General features: G+C 47.3%; 1 protein-coding gene and 1 long non-coding RNA gene across 11 annotated transcripts in view; one reads left to right on the plus strand and one right to left on the minus strand.

Moving 5' to 3' along the window:
• The window catches only part of Tdrd9 (tudor domain containing 9), an 84,092-nt gene that overhangs the window by 58,976 nt on the left and 4,482 nt on the right, over positions 1–20,634 (plus strand). For 6 of the 10 annotated variants that reach the window (XR_004518349.1, XM_033766845.1, XM_010607308.1 and 3 more), the window contains exons 24-33: positions 2,250–2,423; positions 4,866–4,977; positions 6,104–6,316; positions 6,564–6,653; positions 7,143–7,403; positions 8,423–8,578; positions 10,769–10,839; positions 12,167–12,276; positions 12,928–13,024; positions 18,027–18,165. Coding sequence is in view for 9 of the 10 variants with exons in the window: in XM_033766845.1 (XP_033622736.1) it covers positions 2,250–2,423; positions 4,866–4,977; positions 6,104–6,316; positions 6,564–6,653; positions 7,143–7,403; positions 8,423–8,578; positions 10,769–10,839; positions 12,167–12,276; positions 12,928–13,024; positions 18,027–18,165 (1,423 nt within the window). In the remaining variant the exon portion in view is untranslated. Of the gene's footprint in view, positions 1–2,249; positions 2,424–4,865; positions 4,978–6,103; positions 6,317–6,563; positions 6,654–7,142; positions 7,404–8,422; positions 8,579–10,768; positions 10,840–12,166; positions 12,277–12,927; positions 13,025–18,026; positions 18,166–20,634 lie in introns of those variants that run through there. The other 4 variants (XM_033766851.1, XM_033766852.1, XM_033766848.1 and 1 more) reach the window with 3 other exon arrangements.
• On the minus strand, positions 13,082–15,819 carry LOC104850379. Its single transcript, XR_776955.1, has 3 exons — positions 15,473–15,819; positions 14,809–15,164; positions 13,082–14,543 (listed from the first exon to the last, which is right to left on the minus strand). It is a non-coding gene; the product is annotated as an uncharacterized LOC104850379 (long non-coding RNA).

A 20,634-nucleotide genomic window follows, 5' to 3' on the forward strand; every position in this document is an offset into this window, starting at 1 on the left:
CCAGAGCTCAGAAGATGGTATTTCTAAAGAGAGACCTAGGAGCCCTCCACAGAAGGCTGAGGGTGGAAGAAACAGAAGTGCTTAACCACTTACCAGCCCAATTATTTAAATACAGGCTCACCAAAAATTGCATTTTTCATTAATTTTATAAGATAACAGGAAATATAAAAATGACAATTTTATCCAATTTATTCAATAATTTTTCAGTGTATGGTATGTCTTAAAACATTCAGTACAGAAAAGAAAAAGAAAAAAGAAAAAAAACATTCAGTACACAATTCAGCATTACAGTCTGGGTAGTAACCAGTCTCTTTCTGAATTCTTTTTGCATGATTGTCTGTCTTTGAACACTTTACACTGTCATGTTGGCCTTTCCTTTTTTCTGTGGGAGGTGTAATTTTAATAATACCCACTAAATGTAATGGTGAGAACATCCACGATGGATGTTCTGGTTGCATTTTACTATCCCATATTTTTCAGTTACTTGGTACTTTAGACTGAATTAAATTGTAAATGATTTTTGAATAAATAACAAATGAGTTCATATTGTTTAATCCAGAAGGTACATAAATATTTTATAATAATAATACTTTTCCTCACTTTTTGATCACATGTGATAGCTTGTTACATGTTGGTCAACACCACCTGTAGAATTATCATCATGGACCACTAGTGGAATTTTTTTACTTTTGTTCTTTCAAGTTTTATCTTTTCTGTATTGTGCATAGTTGACAATAAAGAAACGTCTTTTTTGTCTCTCCATTCCATAACACAGGCTTTTCCTTTCTGTACGCTAACATTTCTCCCTGTCTCAGATTTTCCTTTTGCATATCTTCTGGCATTCCTTCCTGTTCAGTCTCAGTGTCCCAAATATATTCATTTGTATTGTAAAAGAACAACACTGAGTTCTGGAGAAGGATAAACATTACATCTAATGTACTCACAATAAGAATTAGAGATTGTAATAAAATGAGCATGAATTAGTAAAAGAAAACCAGAACTTATTAGATTTCACTGGAAACAAACATCAAAGGTGAATACAACATTCTAAATAAGGAAGCATGCAAAAAATAGTTGATATAAAATGGACACGAGGGTGTATCTCATGCAAACAAGAATTAGCTGAAATGACACCTGAGACAGTGTGCAGTCACGCGCCTAGGAGATGCTTGGGTACACTGTTCAGGGACTCCATCGGGCAGTGGGCGGGAGGGAAATGCGTGCTTGATCTTGTCATGGGGGAGCCAGGGACCTACTGGGGTGGCTGGGAGGAAGAGGGCGGGTGTGAGAGCAGCAGAGGGGTTGGGAGGGTGAGCTGCAGGCTGCAGGCAGCAGGCAGCAGGCAGCAGGCAGCAGGGTGTTCAGTGAGAGGCTCTGCAGGAAGGGTCTGACTCACACAGTACCCCCAACACGTTCTGTGCCCTTCTGTGTCACTAGAATGACACGTGCCTGGGACAGAGTGCCACGCATTATGTTGTAGTGGGAGGCTCTGCGTCTGTGCGGGCAGGGCCCTTTCAATGGCACACCACAGAGCCTCCCCTCTGGTGCCTGTCTCCCTTGTCCGCCTGGAGCTGCTGCCTTTCGTACACATGTGATGTGAACGTGCAGCCTTCTCCTTCCTCACAGGAAATGTCTGGCAGGTCCCTTGCTCTGTGCCATCTCTCAGCCCCCTGAGCTGTCAGGTGCAGTGGGTGGCGGGGGTGGGTCTCTGCCGATGTTCATTGTTGATAGACTTAGTTGTGGTTTGGGGGGCTCACCATGATCACTGAGCTGTGCATTCTTTGGTTTCCTGTGTCTGCTTTATATCAGAATATTAAAGCGAGCCCTTTGTCCTGTTCCAATTATGAAAATTTAGATTTCTTGGCTGACACTTACATGGAGATTTAGTATTTATTCTGCATTATACTATACAAGGATGATACTTCAGGCTGATAAATTGTCATTGTAACTTCTATTTTCCCTAGTGAATTTTTAAAAATTAATCAATCAATACTTCTTATTGGTTAATTAGCCCAAAAAGTTATTGAGTATGGCATAGTGAGGTCCAGTGAGAATTTCTGCTAATATTGAGAGAAATTAACATGTTGTTTTTTAAAAAATCAGATGGCCAGGGGCTGGGGATTTAGCTCAGTGGTTCTGCTGCCTGCCTCACAAGTGCAAGGTCCGGAGTTCGATCCCCAGTACCAAAAAAAAAAAAAAAAAAAAAATCAGATGCCTGGTAAGCATATTTTTATTTGTTTGTGGAACAGAGCCTTTGTGGAGTTTTCCCGGAATCCAACAGAGAGATTTAAAACCCTCCCTGCAGTGTACATGGCAGTGAAGATGGCCCAGCTGAAAGTGTCCTTGGAGCTCAGCGTCCACACTGCCGAGGACATAGAAGGGAAGGTGCAGGGAGAGGTGGTGTCGAAGCTCCGGAACACGAGGTATTTCCAGAGGATGCCACCGCAGCTCCCTTTGTCAGTGCTGTTTCCTTGGGACCATGAGCCTCGCTTTAGCTCGTGTTAACAGGCTCTGGCTTCATAGTCAGATAGCACTGCCCTTGAGCCCTGTTCCATCACCGTTGTGTGTGCTGAGCACCTTCCCTCTGAGCCTCACTATTCATCCGTGTAACAGATCCGCCCACTGTGCAAGGCTGCTGAGAGGATTGAGCAAAAGCGTTTATATAGTTTCCAGTTTAAATAGCAGGGATTAAGTCCTGATGTTAACTTCCTTTCTGCCTTCTTATGTTTATGTGTTTACTTTTGAGAACTCTCTTTTTAAGCAGAGTGGAATTGGTTTTGTCTCGGTGTTTGCAGCACAGACCACTCTGGGTGCCGTGGTCTGTGCCTTTGGGTGGAGCAGGATGCACTCTGGCTGTGGGGCTGGGTCAGGGCCTTCACCTCCTGGCACCAGGTGCTGTGCTCACCACTTCTCTTTGTAACACAGTCCTTGCCTCTGGCCACATGGGCAGGGAGTGTAATTTATGATTTCTTATTCATGATCGGCACGATTCTAGGGCCAGTTTGGCAGGGGGCTTAGGACTTGAAGGAGGAAGTGCACTCCTGCTGTTTGCCTCTTGCGCATGGCATTCTGGCTTCTGAGTGGTCAGCAGTGAGGGGTCCCTGACAAGGAGAGGCTGTTCTGCTCTGCCAGAGCCAGTTTCGGCTGATGCTGTACCCAGTGCTGGTGACAGTGCCAGCTGAGCCATTCATCGGTGAGGGGCAGGGGGACCAGAGTGCTCTTACAGTGCCTCCCTCCATTTTAGGATGGAAGTGTTCAGAAAGTTTTATGTCTTACCAGACTTGTCTTTCATATCCAGAACTTTGGGTATGAAGGGATTTATAGTCTTACTACTCTGAGGGATGAATGCATTTCTTAGGCTTAGTAGACAATTGTGTGTCTCCTAACAGCATTGAGCCAAGTGTGAAATCTCAGTTTTTTAAAGTCAGAGCCATCCTGAGATCGCAAAGTAGGAAGCATTGGAGGACCTAGATTTAGCAGTTATGCCCTTCAGAAGAGATATTCTGTAAGAGCCCTGGCTTTTGGAATGTATTCCCAGAGAACAGTGCATAATTATTAGGATGCATACGCCTTCCAGGGCAGCTCAGGATGACACCAGAAATTCACTTAAAAAAATTTTTTTGAGACAAGGTCTTACTGTGTAGTTCAAGCTGGCCTTGCTCACACTGGCCTTGAACTCATGGTGATCCTCCTGTGTTAGCCTCCTGAGTGCTGGGATTATAGGTGTGCACCACCATACGTGGGCAGAAATACACTTCTGAGGCAATATCAAGTTTATCCTCTCATGCTATGTTGGCTTTCTGTCCCTGACAAATACCTGAGATAATTAATGTACTTGAGAAAAGTCTTATTTTGACACAGTTTCAATGGTTGATTGGCCTGGCTGCTTTGGGCCTGAGATGGCCCAGTACATCCCAGCAAGAGTACTTGGTGGAGGAAGCCACTCACCTCATGACTGCCAGGAAGCAAAGAGAAAGCAACAGAAAGGATCCAGAGTCACCAGATAGGGTGGGATACATATGTAATCCCAGCACTTGGGAGACTGAGACAGGAGGATCTCTGTAAGTTTGAGGCCAGCCTGAAAGACACAGTGAGACCCTGTCACAAAAAACAAAAGATGGGCTGGGGATTTAGCTCAGTGGTTCCACTACCTGCCTTGCAAGTGCAAGGAGTTCGGTCCCCAGAAAACACACACACACACACACACACACACACAGAGAGAGAGAAAGAAAGAAAGAAAAGAATCCAGGGTTCCATTTATTTCCTTCAAGTCCACATTCCTAGGAACCTCATATCTTCCCCTTGGCCTGTCTGTCACTTTCTTATAGTTGGGACAAAATACCTGATACCCGAAGCTTAAAGGAGCAGAAGTGTAAGTTCACACATCTCAGTCCATGCTCAGAGGCTCACGCTGGTGGTGGCAGAGCGTGGGAGAGGAAAGTTGTTCCTGTCATGGTGGCAGGGAAGCCGAGAGCCAAGCTCCTTAGGAGCAGGGAAGGGAGATGGATTCTTCCAGTCACAGCCCAGTGACCCCACCACACCTCACCTAATAGTAAGTCAGCAGTCAGTCCCGAGGATCCAGTCCTGCTCTGAAAGCTCTGCCCTTGAGCGCATGCGGTGACGTGAGGAGGTGGCAAGCCCTGCCTCCTGAACCCTTCTCAGCAGGGCTGCAGTCCTGACTGATGCAGGTCGTGGGCCCTTAAGGAGCTACAGACCCACACCGCATCGTGGGCTCAGGCTTTATTAAAATGCCCTTTTCTTGTAGAAATATCAGGATAGGTCAAGAGAGAACTTCCCACAGGTAAGGGTTTTTTCAGTAACTCTTGGTTTTTATTCTTTTTTTTTTTTAAACAAAACTTATGTAGGGTGAATGTAGACTTCCAGAAGCAGACAGTAGATCCTATGCAGGTCTCGTTCAACACACTGGACAGGTCCCAGGCAGTTGCAGATCTCCTCTTAACTGTCGATGTTACAGAGGTAAGAGGGGCGTGTTGGGTTCTGAAAATGTCACGAGTGTCGTGAAATAAGTCTGCGTACACAGACTTGTGACCTTTATCTAGCAAATGTAAGCTTGAGTTATTGCTCTTATTAAACTGGAATATATATAAAATAGAAAGTGGAACAAATATTCTATGATCAGAGTTAGCTTTTAAAACGTTGAGTACATTTAACCTGTGCACGACAGGGCTGTAATTCATTTGTGTGTCGCTGCCAGGTGGCTCTATTTGACATGTTCCATTCTTGCTGGCTCGAACCACCAGTGATATGTGCAGGACTGAGCGGGTGGGTGGTTTCATCAGGTGGTTCACGCTGCCCAGTGGGACAGTCATGCATGTACCACTGGTGGGTCAAGCCAGAGGAAATGTGAGAAAGTGCTAAAATAAACACATTTAACAAGATATGAGTTAAAAATACTAACGAAGAGCCTGGGATTTAGTTTAGTGGTGCCACTGCCTACCTCACAAGTACAAGGTCCCGAGTTTGAGTTCGATCCCTAGTAACCCCTAAAAAAACTAATTGACATAATGTTATGTGCTTGTATCATTCAGTTTATATCAACAAGACTAACATTGTCACCATTATTACTTGGATGTGATTTTATTTCTTTAAATTTTCAGTTAAAATACTTGTATGCTTTCTGGTAATCCATAGCTGCACTTGGGAAATTTCATAGAGAAATCTGGATTTCTGAAGAACTAGAACCCTGAGATCCTGGGCCCCCATGGTCTGTGGCAGTGGGGGCTGATGCTGCTTGATGGGGCTTCCACTCTTGCGTGCCAGGCCCCACCTGCCAGCTCATCCAGTGGGCTGTGCACTGGCACCACCTGGCTTTTGCCAGTTGTGGGGACAGCTGAGGTGCTGCTTGTCCTTTGGACTAACCAGTCTCGATGCCATTACTACTTGGGTGTGCTAGTGAGTCTTGTGCCTGGAGAACAGAATTCATGACCCACATTTCCTTACTGTAGTTGTCCTGAACCCCCTCTATTTTCCTGTCAAGTGCCTGTGGAAACCTGTGGAATGCACATACCCAGGAAGGAGCTTGTGAAGTGCTATGACTTTCAGGCTTTATCTCTGCCTGTCCCTCTGTCCCTCTTCTTCACAGGTGGTGGAAGTGGGACACTTCTGGGGCTATAGGACTGATGACAGGAATGCAGAGCTTCTCAGGAAGCTGACTGATGAAATTAACAGGCTGGAGTTGGTGCCTCTGCCAGTCCACCCACACCCCAACATGGTCTGTCTGGCACCTTTTACAGATTTTGATAAGAAAAGCTACTTCAGAGCTCAAATCCTTTATGTGTCTGGAAATTCTGCTGAGGTACGTTTTTCTATAGCAAATCATTCAAAAAGAAAGGAGACAGAATTACAGTAATTTATATAAAATCTGTAAATACATGTGGTAATTAGATATAAAATAATTACCGAGTAGGACTGTAAGTAAACCAAGTCATTCTGAAAACTCTGTGGTTATGGAATTAGAGAAGAACACTCACTGTGTTGCCATTGCTCAAGTAGGACATTGTTTTTGACCCAGTATCAGAAGGTTTGTTCTCCTTATCTTCTAGGTATTCTTTGTAGACTATGGTAACAGGTCTCATGTAGACCTAGATCTTTTAATGGAGATTCCCTATCAGTTTCTTGAGCTTCCATTCCAGGTAAGGTGGAGAAGACTCTGGGAAGTGGGTGTTGAACACTAGAAGGGATCTGGCCAGAGGTTGTAGGGCCCCCATCCTTTCTTACCATGGGGCAGCTGAGGCCAGACTGGGTCTCTACTCTCAAAAATATGTATTGCCATAGGTATTTTTGCTATTATTGATTTTGGAGTGAGGTAAAATATATGGAAGATTTTAAACTTAGCAAAGGAAAATTTGTTTAACTCATTTTCTGATACTATTTCTAAGGCTTCTAGTTGTGTTAGCACCAGAGTTGAGGTGGGCTGGAGACATGTCCATGCATGCCCTTCCCTTATAAAAGCAGTCCCAAGGTTATAATGCCCCGCTGTTGTTGCTAGCGAAGCAGGTTTCTTAGCTAGGAAGCCTTGCTCCCCCAAATTGTTATCAGGATTTTTGTAAGGGCACCAACAAGATGTGTGAACAAGGTTGCGTTTCAGTGGAATTTGGTCAGCATGCTTTTCTGTCTCACAGGCTTTGGAATTTAGGGTTTCCAAAATGCGGCCCTCGGCCAAGTCTCTTATTTGTGGTGAGCACTGGAGCCGCAGGGCCAGCAAGAGGTTCGCCTCCTTGGTAAGCAGAAGTGCTCTCCTGGTGAAGGTCTTCTCGGTGGTGCACAGTGTCCTGCACGTGGATGTGTACTGCTGCTTGGGGACGCTGGACACCATCAACATCAGAGACGTCCTCATCAGCGAGGGCCACGCGGAGCTGGCAGAGGAGTCCTACGAGTCCAAAGTATGTGCCTTTGTCCCCAGGGCGTGTGTGCCTGTATGGGTGGTGGTGAGAGAGACAGGTGCTTTGCTTCCTCGGAGGCATGGAGCTCGGTAGAGCTGCTTTACATCGCTTGGTGTGCTGTCGAGATCTGTAGGGCCTTTTAAAATGTCTTCTAGGTTTCTCCGAGACTAAACTGGTGGGTAGGTATTGCTTTTGTTGGTTTTCTATTCAGTCTATTTGTTTTCTCCTTGAAATGGAAATTTGTTTAAAAATGTTTCATATTTGGTTTTTTAAAAATGGATTCCAAGAATTATCTCTGTAATTGTAATAATTTTAAGCCAGACGTGGTGGCTCACACCTGTAATCCAAACTACTTGGGAGGCTGAGGCAGAAGGATCACAAGTTTGAGGTCAAAGTTAGCAACTTAGCGAGACCACGTCAGAAAAGAAAAGAGAAAATAAAAAGGGATGTAGCTCAGTGCAAGACCCTGGATTCAATCACCAGCACTGAAAGAAAACAATAACTACAGTGAAAACCAAAAATAATTATTTCAAACATAGCAAGCATTTCAAAATGTATTAAACTACTTACTTTTAAATCACCTATAAGCTTACTGTTCGTGGTTGGAAGGTGTAGGAGGCCAGTTTTGAGTGTGATATTGAAGGTCTTTCTTTGTACTTCTGTATTTTTTGCTGGGGATGAACAATGCTGGAACTGGAAAGGGACAGACAGTCTAGCAAAGCATTAACTGAGAAGCTGGTTAAATTCTCTGTTTAATATGTGAAAAGTGGAAATTATGGTAATATTTCTCAGTAAAGTAAGAGTTGTATATAAGACAGTTCTTTAAGAAAAGCTGCTTCCTTAAAGTATCTGAGAGCTGAAATAAAGTCTTTTTTATTGCTTTTTAAAATTTTAAAATGAACTTCATAGAACTGTCTCCCTATAACATGATTATGCCTAGGAAATGTTTTGATTGTGTTGGGATAATCTACTTTTCATGTGTTTTTCTTTTATCAAAAGAAACTTCTTGTTTTGTTTAGCAAAGCCATGAAGTTCTCAAGGGCCTCTTTTCTAAGTCGGGAGACAGTGTGGCGGCTGGATTTGCACCCTCGCCTATGAAGGATGATGAGAAGCGCCTAATTCAGGTTCTGCTGGAGAGCTTCTCTTCCAGCAGACTGGGTGCCCCAAACTGCAAGGTGATATGTGGTGTTGGAGCTGTTAAAATACAGTGGGAAAGCTTAGTGCCATGGTACACTGTTGGCTAAGAGTTGTGTCAGTAGTCCTGATGGTTTTACCTTACTGGTTTTTGATGTTGAGACCTTTCCCACGGTGGATCTATATTCCTAAGAAGAAACCTGGTGTCTGGTGTGCAGTGGGACTTAGGGGAAAGCTATGACTAGTGTTTGTTTCATCTGAACTTCCTTTTCAAAGTGATGAGGAGTACTAGTTTACCCGTGGAGGGAAGTGCAGTTGTCTGAGCTGTCCAGGTCTGCCGATAGGGTCAGTTTCCTGTGGCTTGCTTGTGCCTCAGCAGCACGCCTGGAGAGGAGAGCTGGTCAGACAGTCCTCCTTGCTCAGGGACCCTGCGTTCACGACCTCAGCCTTGGCTACATGGCCTCAGGCCTGCCTGTTCAGCTGGCTGGGTCTGCTGTGGTTAAGGAGTTGCCACTTTGACTAAGACATCGGGCAGTGTTTCCTATATACCTATGTGCAAATCAATTACATTCCAGAAAAATGCCTTCTTTCAGGTACTTTATTCTCACTACATTTCAATCAGGGACTGCCTGACCTGACTGAGGATACAGTGAAGGATAAAAGAATAATAATGGAGACAAAGGGGAGGTCGGGACTTGATCTTAGCTCTTATTGGTTCAAGACCTCATTCTCTGGATGTGTCAGTGTTTATTGATCACACAACATAGCAGGGGGATAAAGGCAGGTATAGTAACAGCAGGACTAAGACGCTGGTGAGAGCCAGGCTTACAAGAAGGGCCAAGACCCAAGAGAAAAGCCATAGGAGCTACAGCCACCAGAAGTACCATAGGGACAGAGGCACCCAAGTGCTTTGGAGTTTACAATTTGCCACAGATTGCTGGGGATGCCAGAAGTGGAACTGTGGGATTTAATGTTTGCCCTGCTGAATTTTGGCCTTGCTTTTTCCTCATTCCTTGCTATCCCCCTATTTATAACCTTTGAAATGGAAATGTCCATCTTGTGTCATTGAATGTTGGAAGTGTTTAACTTTCTGTTAGTACAGGGATTTGCAATTAAGAATTTTCCATTGTTGGTGGGAGTGCAGACTAGTGCAACCACTATGAAAATGTATGGGGACACCTCAAAGAACTGGGACTAGAGGTTCCATTTGACCCAGCCATCCCTCTGCTGGGTATCTTTCCAAAAGAATTAAAAGAATCGTATCACAGTGACATATGCGCACGTATATTTATAGCAGCACAGTTTGTAATAGCTAAAACATGGAAACAGCCCATTTGCCCATCAGTTGGAAACTGGATAAAGAAGATGTGGTTTTTCTATAAAATGGAATATTACTCAGTCATAAAAAATGAGAAATTAGATTCATTCGTAGGAAAATGGATACATATTGAGGATATACTCCTAAGTGAAATAAGTCACACATGTAAATACTGAATAGTTTCTTTGGTGTGAAAAACTATAATAGTACATAAGATCCTAATGAGATAATGGACGATGTGAAATAGGAAGAAAGTGGCTAAAGGTGTAGGGAAAGTGGGAAGGGTAGGGAAAGCTAATAAGGGAAACGAAAAAAATATGAGAAACTGAAAAAATGGAAATAAAGTGTTTGTAAAGGGGGAGGGGAGGAGGAGGTGAAGGGAGGGCAGGGACAAGGGGAAAAAATGAGAACCAAGACATGTCATGTAGAAGTACAAATTCCCAACAATGAATGTGACTGTACTGTATACCTAAAATGTACCAATAAACTCAATGAAGAAAAAAAAAAAAAGAAGGGCCAAGAACAGGCCATAATTAATGAGCCACCTGTTATCTCTAGTGAACACTGGGAGAAAGGCTGCGCAGAGTCAAATCCCCAGCTGCAGTATGATCTTGCTATCAGAGGTGCCATTGAGATCTCAACTGTGACCTTTGGCATAGGGAGTTCTGATTTGGTATCCCAGCCAGGGCTCATCTAGCAAGTCACTAGGCCTAGGAAAGAGTCACAGTCAATCAATGGCCAATTATAAGCCAATTCAGTAATATTTTATAGCCTGCCAGTGCGGTTTCAGGCTGTTCCCCAGCACATTTTGAAGATACTGTGAAATGTAGTGTTTGAAAGTATGAGCTGACTTTGAAATTCATGTTAAGTAGTGTCTTGCTTGTTGGTCACACTGTGTGTTTTGTGTGTGCAGACCATACTCCATGGGCCTTTTAACCCTTATGAACTGAAGTGTCATAGTTTGACCAGAATATCCAAATTCAGGTATGATTAATTTCCCATGAATTTTTTTCTCTGTCCTTCAGCTTATATACTTCATCAGAAACTAATCTTTCTTGGGCTGGGGATGTAACTCAGTGGTTCCTGCCTTGCCTGCCTGGCAAAAAGCAAGGTCTTGAGTTTGATCCCTGGTACAGGGGGAAGAAAACAGAGAGAAGGTGATCTTTCTTGATATGTAAACTGTTGGAATGTTTTAAAAACTTATCCTAATTTTCTTTTTAGCCCTGAATCTGAGACATTCTTTCTTTCTTCCATGAAATCCATTTCCCATTAGCATCTTTGAGTAGTGTCTTTCACCAAAGCCTCCATCCATATCTTCTCTTTTGGTTACAACTGTCACTCAGCAGGTCTGCATGGTGTGGGGAATTGTTAGTGAACAAGACACAGGTGCTCTCACACTAGGATTTTTGGGTAGAAAAGAAAAGTGATAGCAACCTAGGGTAACACCAGGGTCTTGATCAAGATCACGGGACATTGTGAAAGTACCTGGGATGTGGCTGCAGCCACGCTGGGAAGCCATGGAGTTTCTCAGAGAGTCAGAGACCCAAAGCCTGCAGAGGAGTAGGTGGGAGGTGTTGTGGGAGGGAGGACCCAATTCCAGGGTTAAGTGCACGGGCCTGACTTTTAGGATTTGTACTGGTGAGGACTTTGAATGTTTGTTTTGATAGGAGAATTGGGTTGGGGAAGAGGGCTTAGACCTTGGGGTAGATGAAGGCAAGCTTTATAAGCTATGTTTTTAAGACTTCATCTGAACACATTTGGGAAGCCCAGCTGTGTGCATTTAAGGATCACTGACTAAACACTTGCTTCTTAAAGTCCTTCAGAAGCAGTAGCAGCCTGGAGAAATTGCAGGAATGCAGAACTCAGCCCTACCGGGGCCCGTCAGTGAGCACATGTTTCTGCAAACTCTCTGAGGTCTGCATGTATCTGAAGAGTGGAAGGGCCCTACAGAGGTGCAGCTCTGAGGCTGCTCTCAATTTAGCTGAGCTGGGGCAAGAGGTGCAGAAAGAAGAGCTGCCCAAGTGCTTTCAGGTGTGGAGCCTGTAGGCTGGAGCTTGGTTAGGGTCAGTGATGAGGGCCAGAGAATTGGAGGTGGCTGCAGAGCTGCTCCTGGCCTCCGCTGAGGTGGGCTACACTGAGTCAGAGCAGTTTTGGGTGTCTGTACATGGGGTACCTAACACCGAGCGGACCTGGGGAAGTCACAGGGAGAGTGGGTGGAGGAAGGGGCTCCTTGCGTCTGCATGCGGGACTTGAAGTGCTCTCACTGGGGCCTGGTTAGTAGATCAGAGGCCTGTGCCTGTTGCTCTTCTAGGTGTGTCTGGATTGACAAGGAGAGCATCAACTCGGTCATCATCAGTGATGCCCCGGCAGAACCACACCAGAGGGTGCTGGTCGCAGCCTCACTGTCAGTCAATGCAACTGGTGAGCCATCGGCTTCTGTTTGTCTGTGTCCTCCTCGCTCTCCTTTGTGTTCACATGTTATACTTTTAGGCTATTTCCTAAGTGCATTGGCTGATGCAAGTTTGAGAAATAGAAGCTGGGCATGGAAATGCACACCTGTAATCCCAGCACACTGTGGGGCTAAGAGGGATTTTTAGTTCAAGCCCAGCCTAGGCAATTTAGCGAGACCCTGTCTCAAAACAAAAATATGTAAAAGGCTGAGGATACAGCTCATTGTGAAGGCCCCAGTGATACACACACACACACACGCACACAGCGTTGTCCATTTTCCTTTTATGCACAGATGTGGGAATTACTCTCATCCTTCCAAGAGAACAAGCACTAACCCTGCGAGTTCTTGGCCTTGGGACAATCCAATAGACCAATAAGGAGAAGGCAAAGAGTAACCACCTGAGCTATTCTCAGTAAGATTAATGCCTAGGTGTCTTTGTGTGGTATCTGTCTACAGGGTCTGCGGGATCCAGGAATAGGGAGCGGCAGGGAATGGGGGGACCAGTAGAGACAGACTCAGTGGAAGAGGGGTGCCACAGGCCAGTAGGGCCAACTAGGAAGGAGCCACGTCTGAGCAGTGTGTGGTGCAGCCTGATGCTGACATGGCTCACTGTGCGCCAGGGTCTACCATGCTGCTGAGAGAGACCTCGCTGATGCCTCCCATCCCTGGCCTCCCAGCACTCCTTGGCATGCTGTTCGCACCAGTGATGGAATTGAGGTAGGTGAGGGCCTCTGCCTTGTCCACATGTAGACCTGGCTCAGGTGAGGACCTGGGTGGGGAGAAGTGGGCCCTTGCTCCCTCCTTTGGGTAAGGACTTGGCATGGTGTGGCCTGGCCATCTCCTGTGCTTCCTTGTGATTCAGCCTTCTTTTTGTTGGCATTGTTTGGCCCTGGCTCATGATGATTCAACATCTGAATTTTTTAACAAGTGACACTTGCACAGGAGAAACTGTACTTATGTGAACCTTAATGTTTCCCTGGGCTTACAGTACATGCTCTGATCCTCTCACAGTGCCGTGCATTCAACCCCACAGGTAGGAGGGGAGGCGCCGAGCTGCCATGTTCAGGGGCCAGGTGTGCACTGTATATTTCCAGCTTAGGATAGTTCAGCTGGGGATGGGCGAATCAGGTGTGAGCCCCTAGAGGTAGAGGAACATCTGTGCTGCACTTGGACGTCTTTCAAGAGCCAAGAGTGTGGCAAGGTACATGGAGAGGGTGACAGGCACCCTGCTGTAGATGGCTGTGCCTGTGAGCCCGAGCTTTCTGGTGGCCATTTGACAGTGGGAGCCCCTTCAGCCCCCGTGCCACAGGCAGGGAAGCCAGGAGATGGACACCTGCAGGGTTGGTGGAAGCGCCTTTCGAGCCGAGGCCTAGCAGAGGTTTCTTCCAGAGGCTTTCATGCGGAGCAGAGCGGAGAACTGTGTGAGGAGGCAGCTGTTGTTTGTGAAGTTTTATTTGGGTACGTGGGGCCTCAGAGGGTCCATGGTGGCCGAAGCACTAACCATGTGTTTCACAGAGGGTGGCAGTTAGGAGTGGGCTTGAGGGTGAGAAGCCCCTTTTGGTGGGTGAGATGGGAACAGGGCTGACGCCAGGCCTGTCTGCATTCAGGAGGAAAGGAGTCAGTCACCCTTTGCCCCTTTCCAGTTCCTTGGTGGGTGTGGGTGTGGGCTAAGTGCAGCTTCTGCTGGATGCATATTGCTTGTACTCTGTGGTAAAAGCTGCAAAACGCTAAGTGGGACCATCATGTGTCACAGATCTTCTGTAGCTGTCTTTGAATCCTTAACTAGGTGGCTGTGAGGAATGGAAGGGGGCCTGGTAAATTTTTGTCCAAACTCTGCCCATTTGTTGAGTCAATAGCAATCACTTTGGAGAGACTTTTGGAATATGAGAGAGAGAGAGGTGGTTTGAGATGAGCATTTTCCTTTCCTCCACCACAGCTGTCCCCCCCCCCACCCCCGGGAAGCAGGCGTTCTTTGGAATTCTTGTGGCCTGGGGAACCTGTCCCTCACTGTGTCAGGGGCGCTTCCCCAGAGGAGCTTCCTCATGGACCCACAGCTCCTGGGGAGTGCATGCTGCTGTGCTGTGGCGACCACCTGCGAGGTAGCTCATCTGCTCCAGTGCCATTTGGTGCCGCAGCGGAGGAAACAAGGCCTGTGTCTCCATTGTTCCTCCAGGCCTGTCCGTGCCCTGTCACAGCTGATTCTGACTTCAGTACTTCTTACTGCCTCCAACACATTCTTTGAATCGTAGGGGGAAGAGGGAAGATAAATAAATGAAGAATTAAGTTCTTAACTTTTTTTTTTTTTTTGGTATGGGGAATCGAACTTGGGTCCTTGCGCTTGCAAGGCAGGTGGTGGAACCACTGAGCTAAATCCCCGGCCCTTAACTTTGGTTTTGGTGGAGAGGGAAATGAGATGTGTGCTGTCCCCATTGGTGAGCCAGAAATCCCCTAGGGACCCTGCTGCTTTCTTGCTCCTGGCCTGGCAGTTGGGCTTCACTCACCTCCTGCCGCAGGTCCTTTGAGTGAGCTGCCCTTGAGAGTGAGGACTAGGCCCGGTGGCTCTGCCTGTGACCTCCCCTTGTCTGCAGCCACATCTGTCCCAGGCCACTCCACTGCTTTTGCTGCCCTCATTCCCCACGGTGCCTTCCATGAACAGCTGGGGCAGTGCATGGGTGGGCACTGTGCTTCCCTGGAAGTCGGTGCTTTGCAGTGGGGAGCTGCGCGCCTCTGGGCTGGCACAGTGATGAGAGTCATCCCAGTATGGGGCCCTGCGACCTGCAGGCAGTGCTCAGCCTGATGTGGCACTGCTTCTGGGAGGGCCCCGAAACAGCATCAGCAGAACGTTCTCTCCTTAAGGCTGATAAAAATGTGAGGAGTGGGTTACAGGGGGACTGATGCTGCTTAGCCAGATGTTCCAGTTACTATGGCTGGAGCTCAACCACAAAACAAGGTAGCTGGCTACCAGGCGTGGTGGTGCACTCCTGCCATCCCAGCACTTGGAGACTGAGGCAGGAAGATTGCTGTAAATTCGAGGCCAGCCTGGGCTACGTATTGAGTTCAAGGCCGGCCTCGACTGCACAGTGAGACCTTGTCTCAGAAAAGCAGTGTGGTAGGGTGCAGTGGCTATATTTTGTTCTGTGGATGGGGCATTGGGACTATGCTCACCAGGGATATCTGCCACCACCTCAGAGACTTGGGCTGGGAGACCGCAGGCTGGAAGGTGGGATCATGTCTGCTCTGCTCAGTGGCTGTGTTGGTACTGTTGGATGCCTCCCCAGATGGCCTGTGTGCTAGGAGCCTGCTGGTGCTGGGAGCCAGGGTCCCGAGAGAGCTGGGTGCCAGCTGGGCCGAGCACAGTGCGGGGTCACTGCCCACCCCCCTGCCCTGGAAGCAGCTGTGCCTACCATGAGAGCAATGTGTGGGAAGGGGAGATGCGTGGGAGGTGTGGCCTGCTGTGTGCACTGAACTTTATGCCTGGAGTGTCTGCAGAGTACCGCCCATGTGCCGCCTCATGATTTGTTGTTTTAACCTGTGCCTCTTGTTTTGAAAAAGCCTCAGAATTTGATGATGCCATAAAGGTTCCCTTGGAAACCCAAGGTGAGAGAGGGAATGCCCTCAGGTGTGGCAGGCCTTGGAAGCGTAGTCCTGCTGGGAGAGGCTGATGGGGCTCCCTTCAGGCCCTGCTGCCACCCCAGCTGTACTGGGGATTTTGTTGTTCGCCAGGACCATGGCAGGGGTTGTCAGGGTTGTGGGCTACCTGGGTAGTAGCTTTCGGCCCTGGATGTCCCACACCAGTTGTGCCAGCAGTCTGATGAGGAGGTGGAAGGGTGGGAAGCACTTCCTAGGGAGACAGCCTCATGACTTCGCACAGCCAGCCATTTGGCCCTTTGTAGGGTAAGCCAGGGCCGTGTCTGAGTATTTGACAGAGTTCTTTATATGGACATTTCAGCTTGACTAACATTTCACTTTTTTGTGGGGGGCATTTTGAGATAAGGTCATGCCATGTAGCCCAGGCTGGCCTTGAACTCACAGTGATCCTCCTGCCTCAGCCTCCCAAGTGCTGGGATTACAGGCATGCGCCACCATGCCTTGCTAGATTTTTTTAAAATCAGAACTTAATTAAGCTAGGTGTTGTTGCCTGTTCCTATAGTCCCACCTACTTGGGAGGTGAGGCAGGAGAATCCTTTGAGCCCCATTCAGACCAACCTGGGCAACATAGGGAGAAGACTCTGTCGCAAAAAACAAAACTTAATTGATCTATACACTTGCAGTTGTAAAATGAAAAGTTGTGGGACCTGATGGACACGTGATGACAGTACTGTGTTACTCAGTGGAGATCTGCTGAGAGAACAGGTCCTGTGTGTTCTCTGTACCCAGAAATGGTAGCTGTGCAGGTGGTGCCACTGCCTGCAAGCACAAGTGCAAGGTCCTGCGTTTGAGCCCTGGTACCAAAAAAAGAGAGAGAAATGGTGTGGTGTGTGTGTGTGGTGATGTGTGGTGATGGATACGGCCACAGGCACGATTGTGGGGTCTGCTTCTAGAATGCTTATTTTTGTCAGTTATACCACTAGCTGGAGAAAAGACTGTTTTAGGTGATGGGGAAAAGATATTGATATTTTTCAGTGAAATCAGCAAAATATTTTAAAAGGAATTCAGTGGTTGCGTCCGTTCACTGTATTTCCTTCTTGGACCTATTGTGGGCTGGGACCATGCATTTAAACTGCTCCCGAGCCCGGAGTGGTGGCTCACGCCTGTGGTCCCTGCTACTGGAGAGGTGCAAGCAGAAGGATCATTTGGGCCTAGGAGTTCGAGACCAGCCTGGCTGACATAGTGAGACTCCTGTCTCCAAAACATAAAACAGAAACCCTCAAAACAAGACCCTCATTTGTGGAGTGTGGGAACTGAGTGGCACCAGGCCCTGGGGGTGAGGGTGCAGGGGAGTGGTGTGGTGGCCCCGCAGCAGAGGTGGTGCTGTGCTGCTTGGGTGGGAAAAGGACCCCATGGGAGGCCATGCAGGAGAGGGACGATTTCACTGTGATTTGTGGGCCCTGGCGGTGTTCAGAGTATAAGCCCTTGAACAGGGAAGACGTTGCTGGAGTTGTTTGGAAAGGTCCCACTCTGCACCACAGAGGTTGGCAGAAGCAGTAGAGGTGGGGAGATTCGTTGGCCTGACAGTTGCGGCATGTGTTCAGGTGGGAAGTGGCTGTGGTTTGACAGGCCAGTGGCAGCAGGGTTTCCGGAGGGGACTGACAGACTTAGCTGGACCGCAGAGGTGGCAGCGGCAGATGACATGGGGATGGGGTGGGATCCGGGCTTAACTGGGCTGTGCAGCTTTGCAGTGTAAGTGTGTGTAGTTGTTGAGGTTAGGAGGTGGACACATAGCCTTTAGGCTTTTACTATGTGCTAGGCTTGTGACACGGATGCAGAGCTGTGGATGACTTCCTCTAGCAATCTCTCTGGTAGGAACTCAGCCCATGGAAAACTATGTGATAAAATCATCTTTCCATCATCTTACACACCACAGTGAGAATTAGAAACTTAATGTTAGGGCAATATAAATATTTAACTTGCTGTTGTTACACTGTGTATTTGATCTAAATTTTTAGTGTAAGAACTGGAAGAAACACTAATGAAAGGATGGTTTATTGGTCAGTTCTTTAACTTAAAATAGTGGCTTACCAGTTGTGAAGTGATTCTTCTCTCAACGCATTTAATTCAGGTTGGACCAGGAGGGGAAATGCTACACTGGTGTCCTCTGTGGCCTAGGGTGGAACCCGGCAACCGCAGCCCCCATCCTCCCGGAGCACGACATGGAGCTGGCCTTCGATGTGAAGCTTGGCGTTGAGGACATCATCGAGGTGAGCAGCACAGCCACCTCAGCCCTGTCCTCGGGAAGAGCTGCCCCCAGGCCCGGTGCTCTGCTTCTTGCATGTGCTGTGCTGCAGTCAGAGGAGACGCTGGGGCAGCAGGAGTGGCTGGTGGTTCACAGAGCAAATGAAACCAGGTCCCAGTGCTGGGCTTGCTGAGTGTGTTGTGGGCCAGTGCGACTGCACACAGTGGGGCCATCATCGTCCCAGTGCTGGCCAGGATGGGACAGGGCCAGCAGGCCCAGGTTCAGCCTTTTAGCCACTTGTGAAGCAGCTACACAGATGAATGTCTGTTGAATGTAGAGTTTTCTTTTGTTTGTTTTCTGGAGATAGGGTTTCACTACATTGTCCAGGCTGGCCTCGAATTTGCAATCCTCTTGCTTCAGCCTCCCATGTAGCTGTGATTGTAGGCAGCCACCACCATACTTGGCATGTCTTTTGAATCCGATAATGAAAAACATATGCTTGTATTTTGATTTTACATTTCTTTTTTCTTATAATTCATTTTCTTGCATTTTGTAAAGTGGAAAGAAACAAAATTCATCCTTCCCCCTAAATAATTGGAGAAATGCCGCTCTGGAGCACCAGACTCCTCCTCAGGAGTCCACGGGATGGCGGAGGTGGGCACAGGTGCAGGGATGAGGACAGGGAGCAGAGTTGGGTGGAGGGCTTCCCGAGGGCCCGGCTGGTCCTCTTCTCTGTGTCTCTTACCTTAACACTTAGATGTTAACCAGCCGTTCACGTGAAGGTGCCTACAACTTCAAAATGCTCCTTAGGAGCCAGGCAGGGAGGCACTCAGGAGGCTGCAGCAGGAGGGTAGAAAGAGCCCAGCCTGGACAACGTAGTGACTTAGGACCTGTCTCAAACAATATAAAAAGGGGTGGGGATGGAGCTCAGTGCAAAGGACCCAGGTTCAGTTCCCAGTCCCACGAAACAAACCAGCAAAAAAAACTTTAAAAACTTCTTAGATCACAGACTTCATTGTAAAATGTGCAACTAATACTTCCAGAAGTAAAGACGAGAGATCTACAGGCATTTGAATTTGGCCTTAGTTTGTAGATACAACACTAAAAACACATTCTATCAAAGGTGAATTGATAAGATGCTCTACAAAAGAAGTGTTAAGAATATGAAAAGAAGGGCTGGGGATTTAGCTCAGTGGTTCTACTACCTTCCTCATAAGTGCAAGGACCCAAGTTCAATCCTCGGTACCAAAAATAGAACATGAAAAGAAAGGTCTCTGGTGGGATAAAATATGTACAAATCCCATGTCTGATAAAGACATGTGTCCACAGTATATATATAAAGAACTCTTGAAAGTCAGTAATAAAGCAACTAAGCAAAAATGTGGATGGCAGCAAATAAGTTGGAAGGCTGTGAGCATCATGAGTCACAAGGAACATGCAAACGAAGACCCTGGGGACCCACAGCTCGTGGTGGCAAGATGCAGCGCAGACTGGGCCCCGGTGAGGCAGAGCTTCAGGAGGTGGCTCCCACTGGAGCTGCAGAGTGACTTAGCACTTAGATAACAGATTGTTGAACTCCTACCACAGGACCCTGGAGTCCAGCCTGCTGGAGTTCATCTTGAGAGATTGGGAACTCTCACCCACAGGGCTTATACAGGCTTGTGGTTTTGTTTGCAGCTTTTTTCCTAAGTGCCATAACCGGGAGAGTGAGGATGTCCTTTAACCGGGGGATAGATAGACAGACTGGCATGACCATGCAGTGGAACACTACTCATCGAGAAAAAGAATGTTTGCTTCATAGGATCATCTGTGTGGACAGAAAGTAGATGAGTGGCTGCCAGAAACTGGGAAATCAGTGATTCTAGAGGATACCCTGGGCACTGGGGGCAAAGGGCTGTTGATGCAGATGGAGGTGGTGGGTGCAGGGCCATGCACGTGATGAGACCCATAGATCTGTCCGTCCCCAAAGGGTGGACTGTGGTGCAGATGTTAGGGCTCCAGGAACGGGACACACAGACAGGGCAGAGGCTCAGTTTAAATGCCGTGCCTGCTCTCATCAGGGGTGTGAAGAAAAGGAGCCTGGAGAACAGTTTTGACTAGAAATAGTAAAGCTGCAGAAAAGAGGGGCCTGTGTATGAATGTCGTTCTCTGGGTGGTAGGTGGTTTCTTGTGAGGCGCAGGGCCGAAGTCCTGAGACTGCTTCACATGCTTCTGGGCTTGGACAAGGAAGTTGGTTTCTCCCAGTGGGGAAGGAGTCTAAGTAAGCAAGGGAGGAATCAAGTGACCTTGTGGCACTGGATGAGATTGGGCTGATGAGCTGGTATTTTGGATTGATAGCTGTAGATATAGTTCTTGGTCTGTGTGTGCATGGTTTCCTGTTCATACAGCATCCTGCTCTAGGTGGGCCAGGAAACAGTGACACCAGGGAAGTGAACAGGCTGAGTGCCCAGACTGATTTGTTTTTTTTTTTTTTTTTTTTTTTTTTTTTTTTTTT

The sequence above is a fragment of the Fukomys damarensis genome, unplaced genomic scaffold, assembly GCF_012274545.1.
Source record: "Fukomys damarensis isolate Sample0158 unplaced genomic scaffold, DMR_v1.0_HiC HiC_scaffold_21, whole genome shotgun sequence".
In the NCBI taxonomy this organism is placed as follows: Eukaryota; Metazoa; Chordata; class Mammalia; order Rodentia; family Bathyergidae; genus Fukomys; species Fukomys damarensis.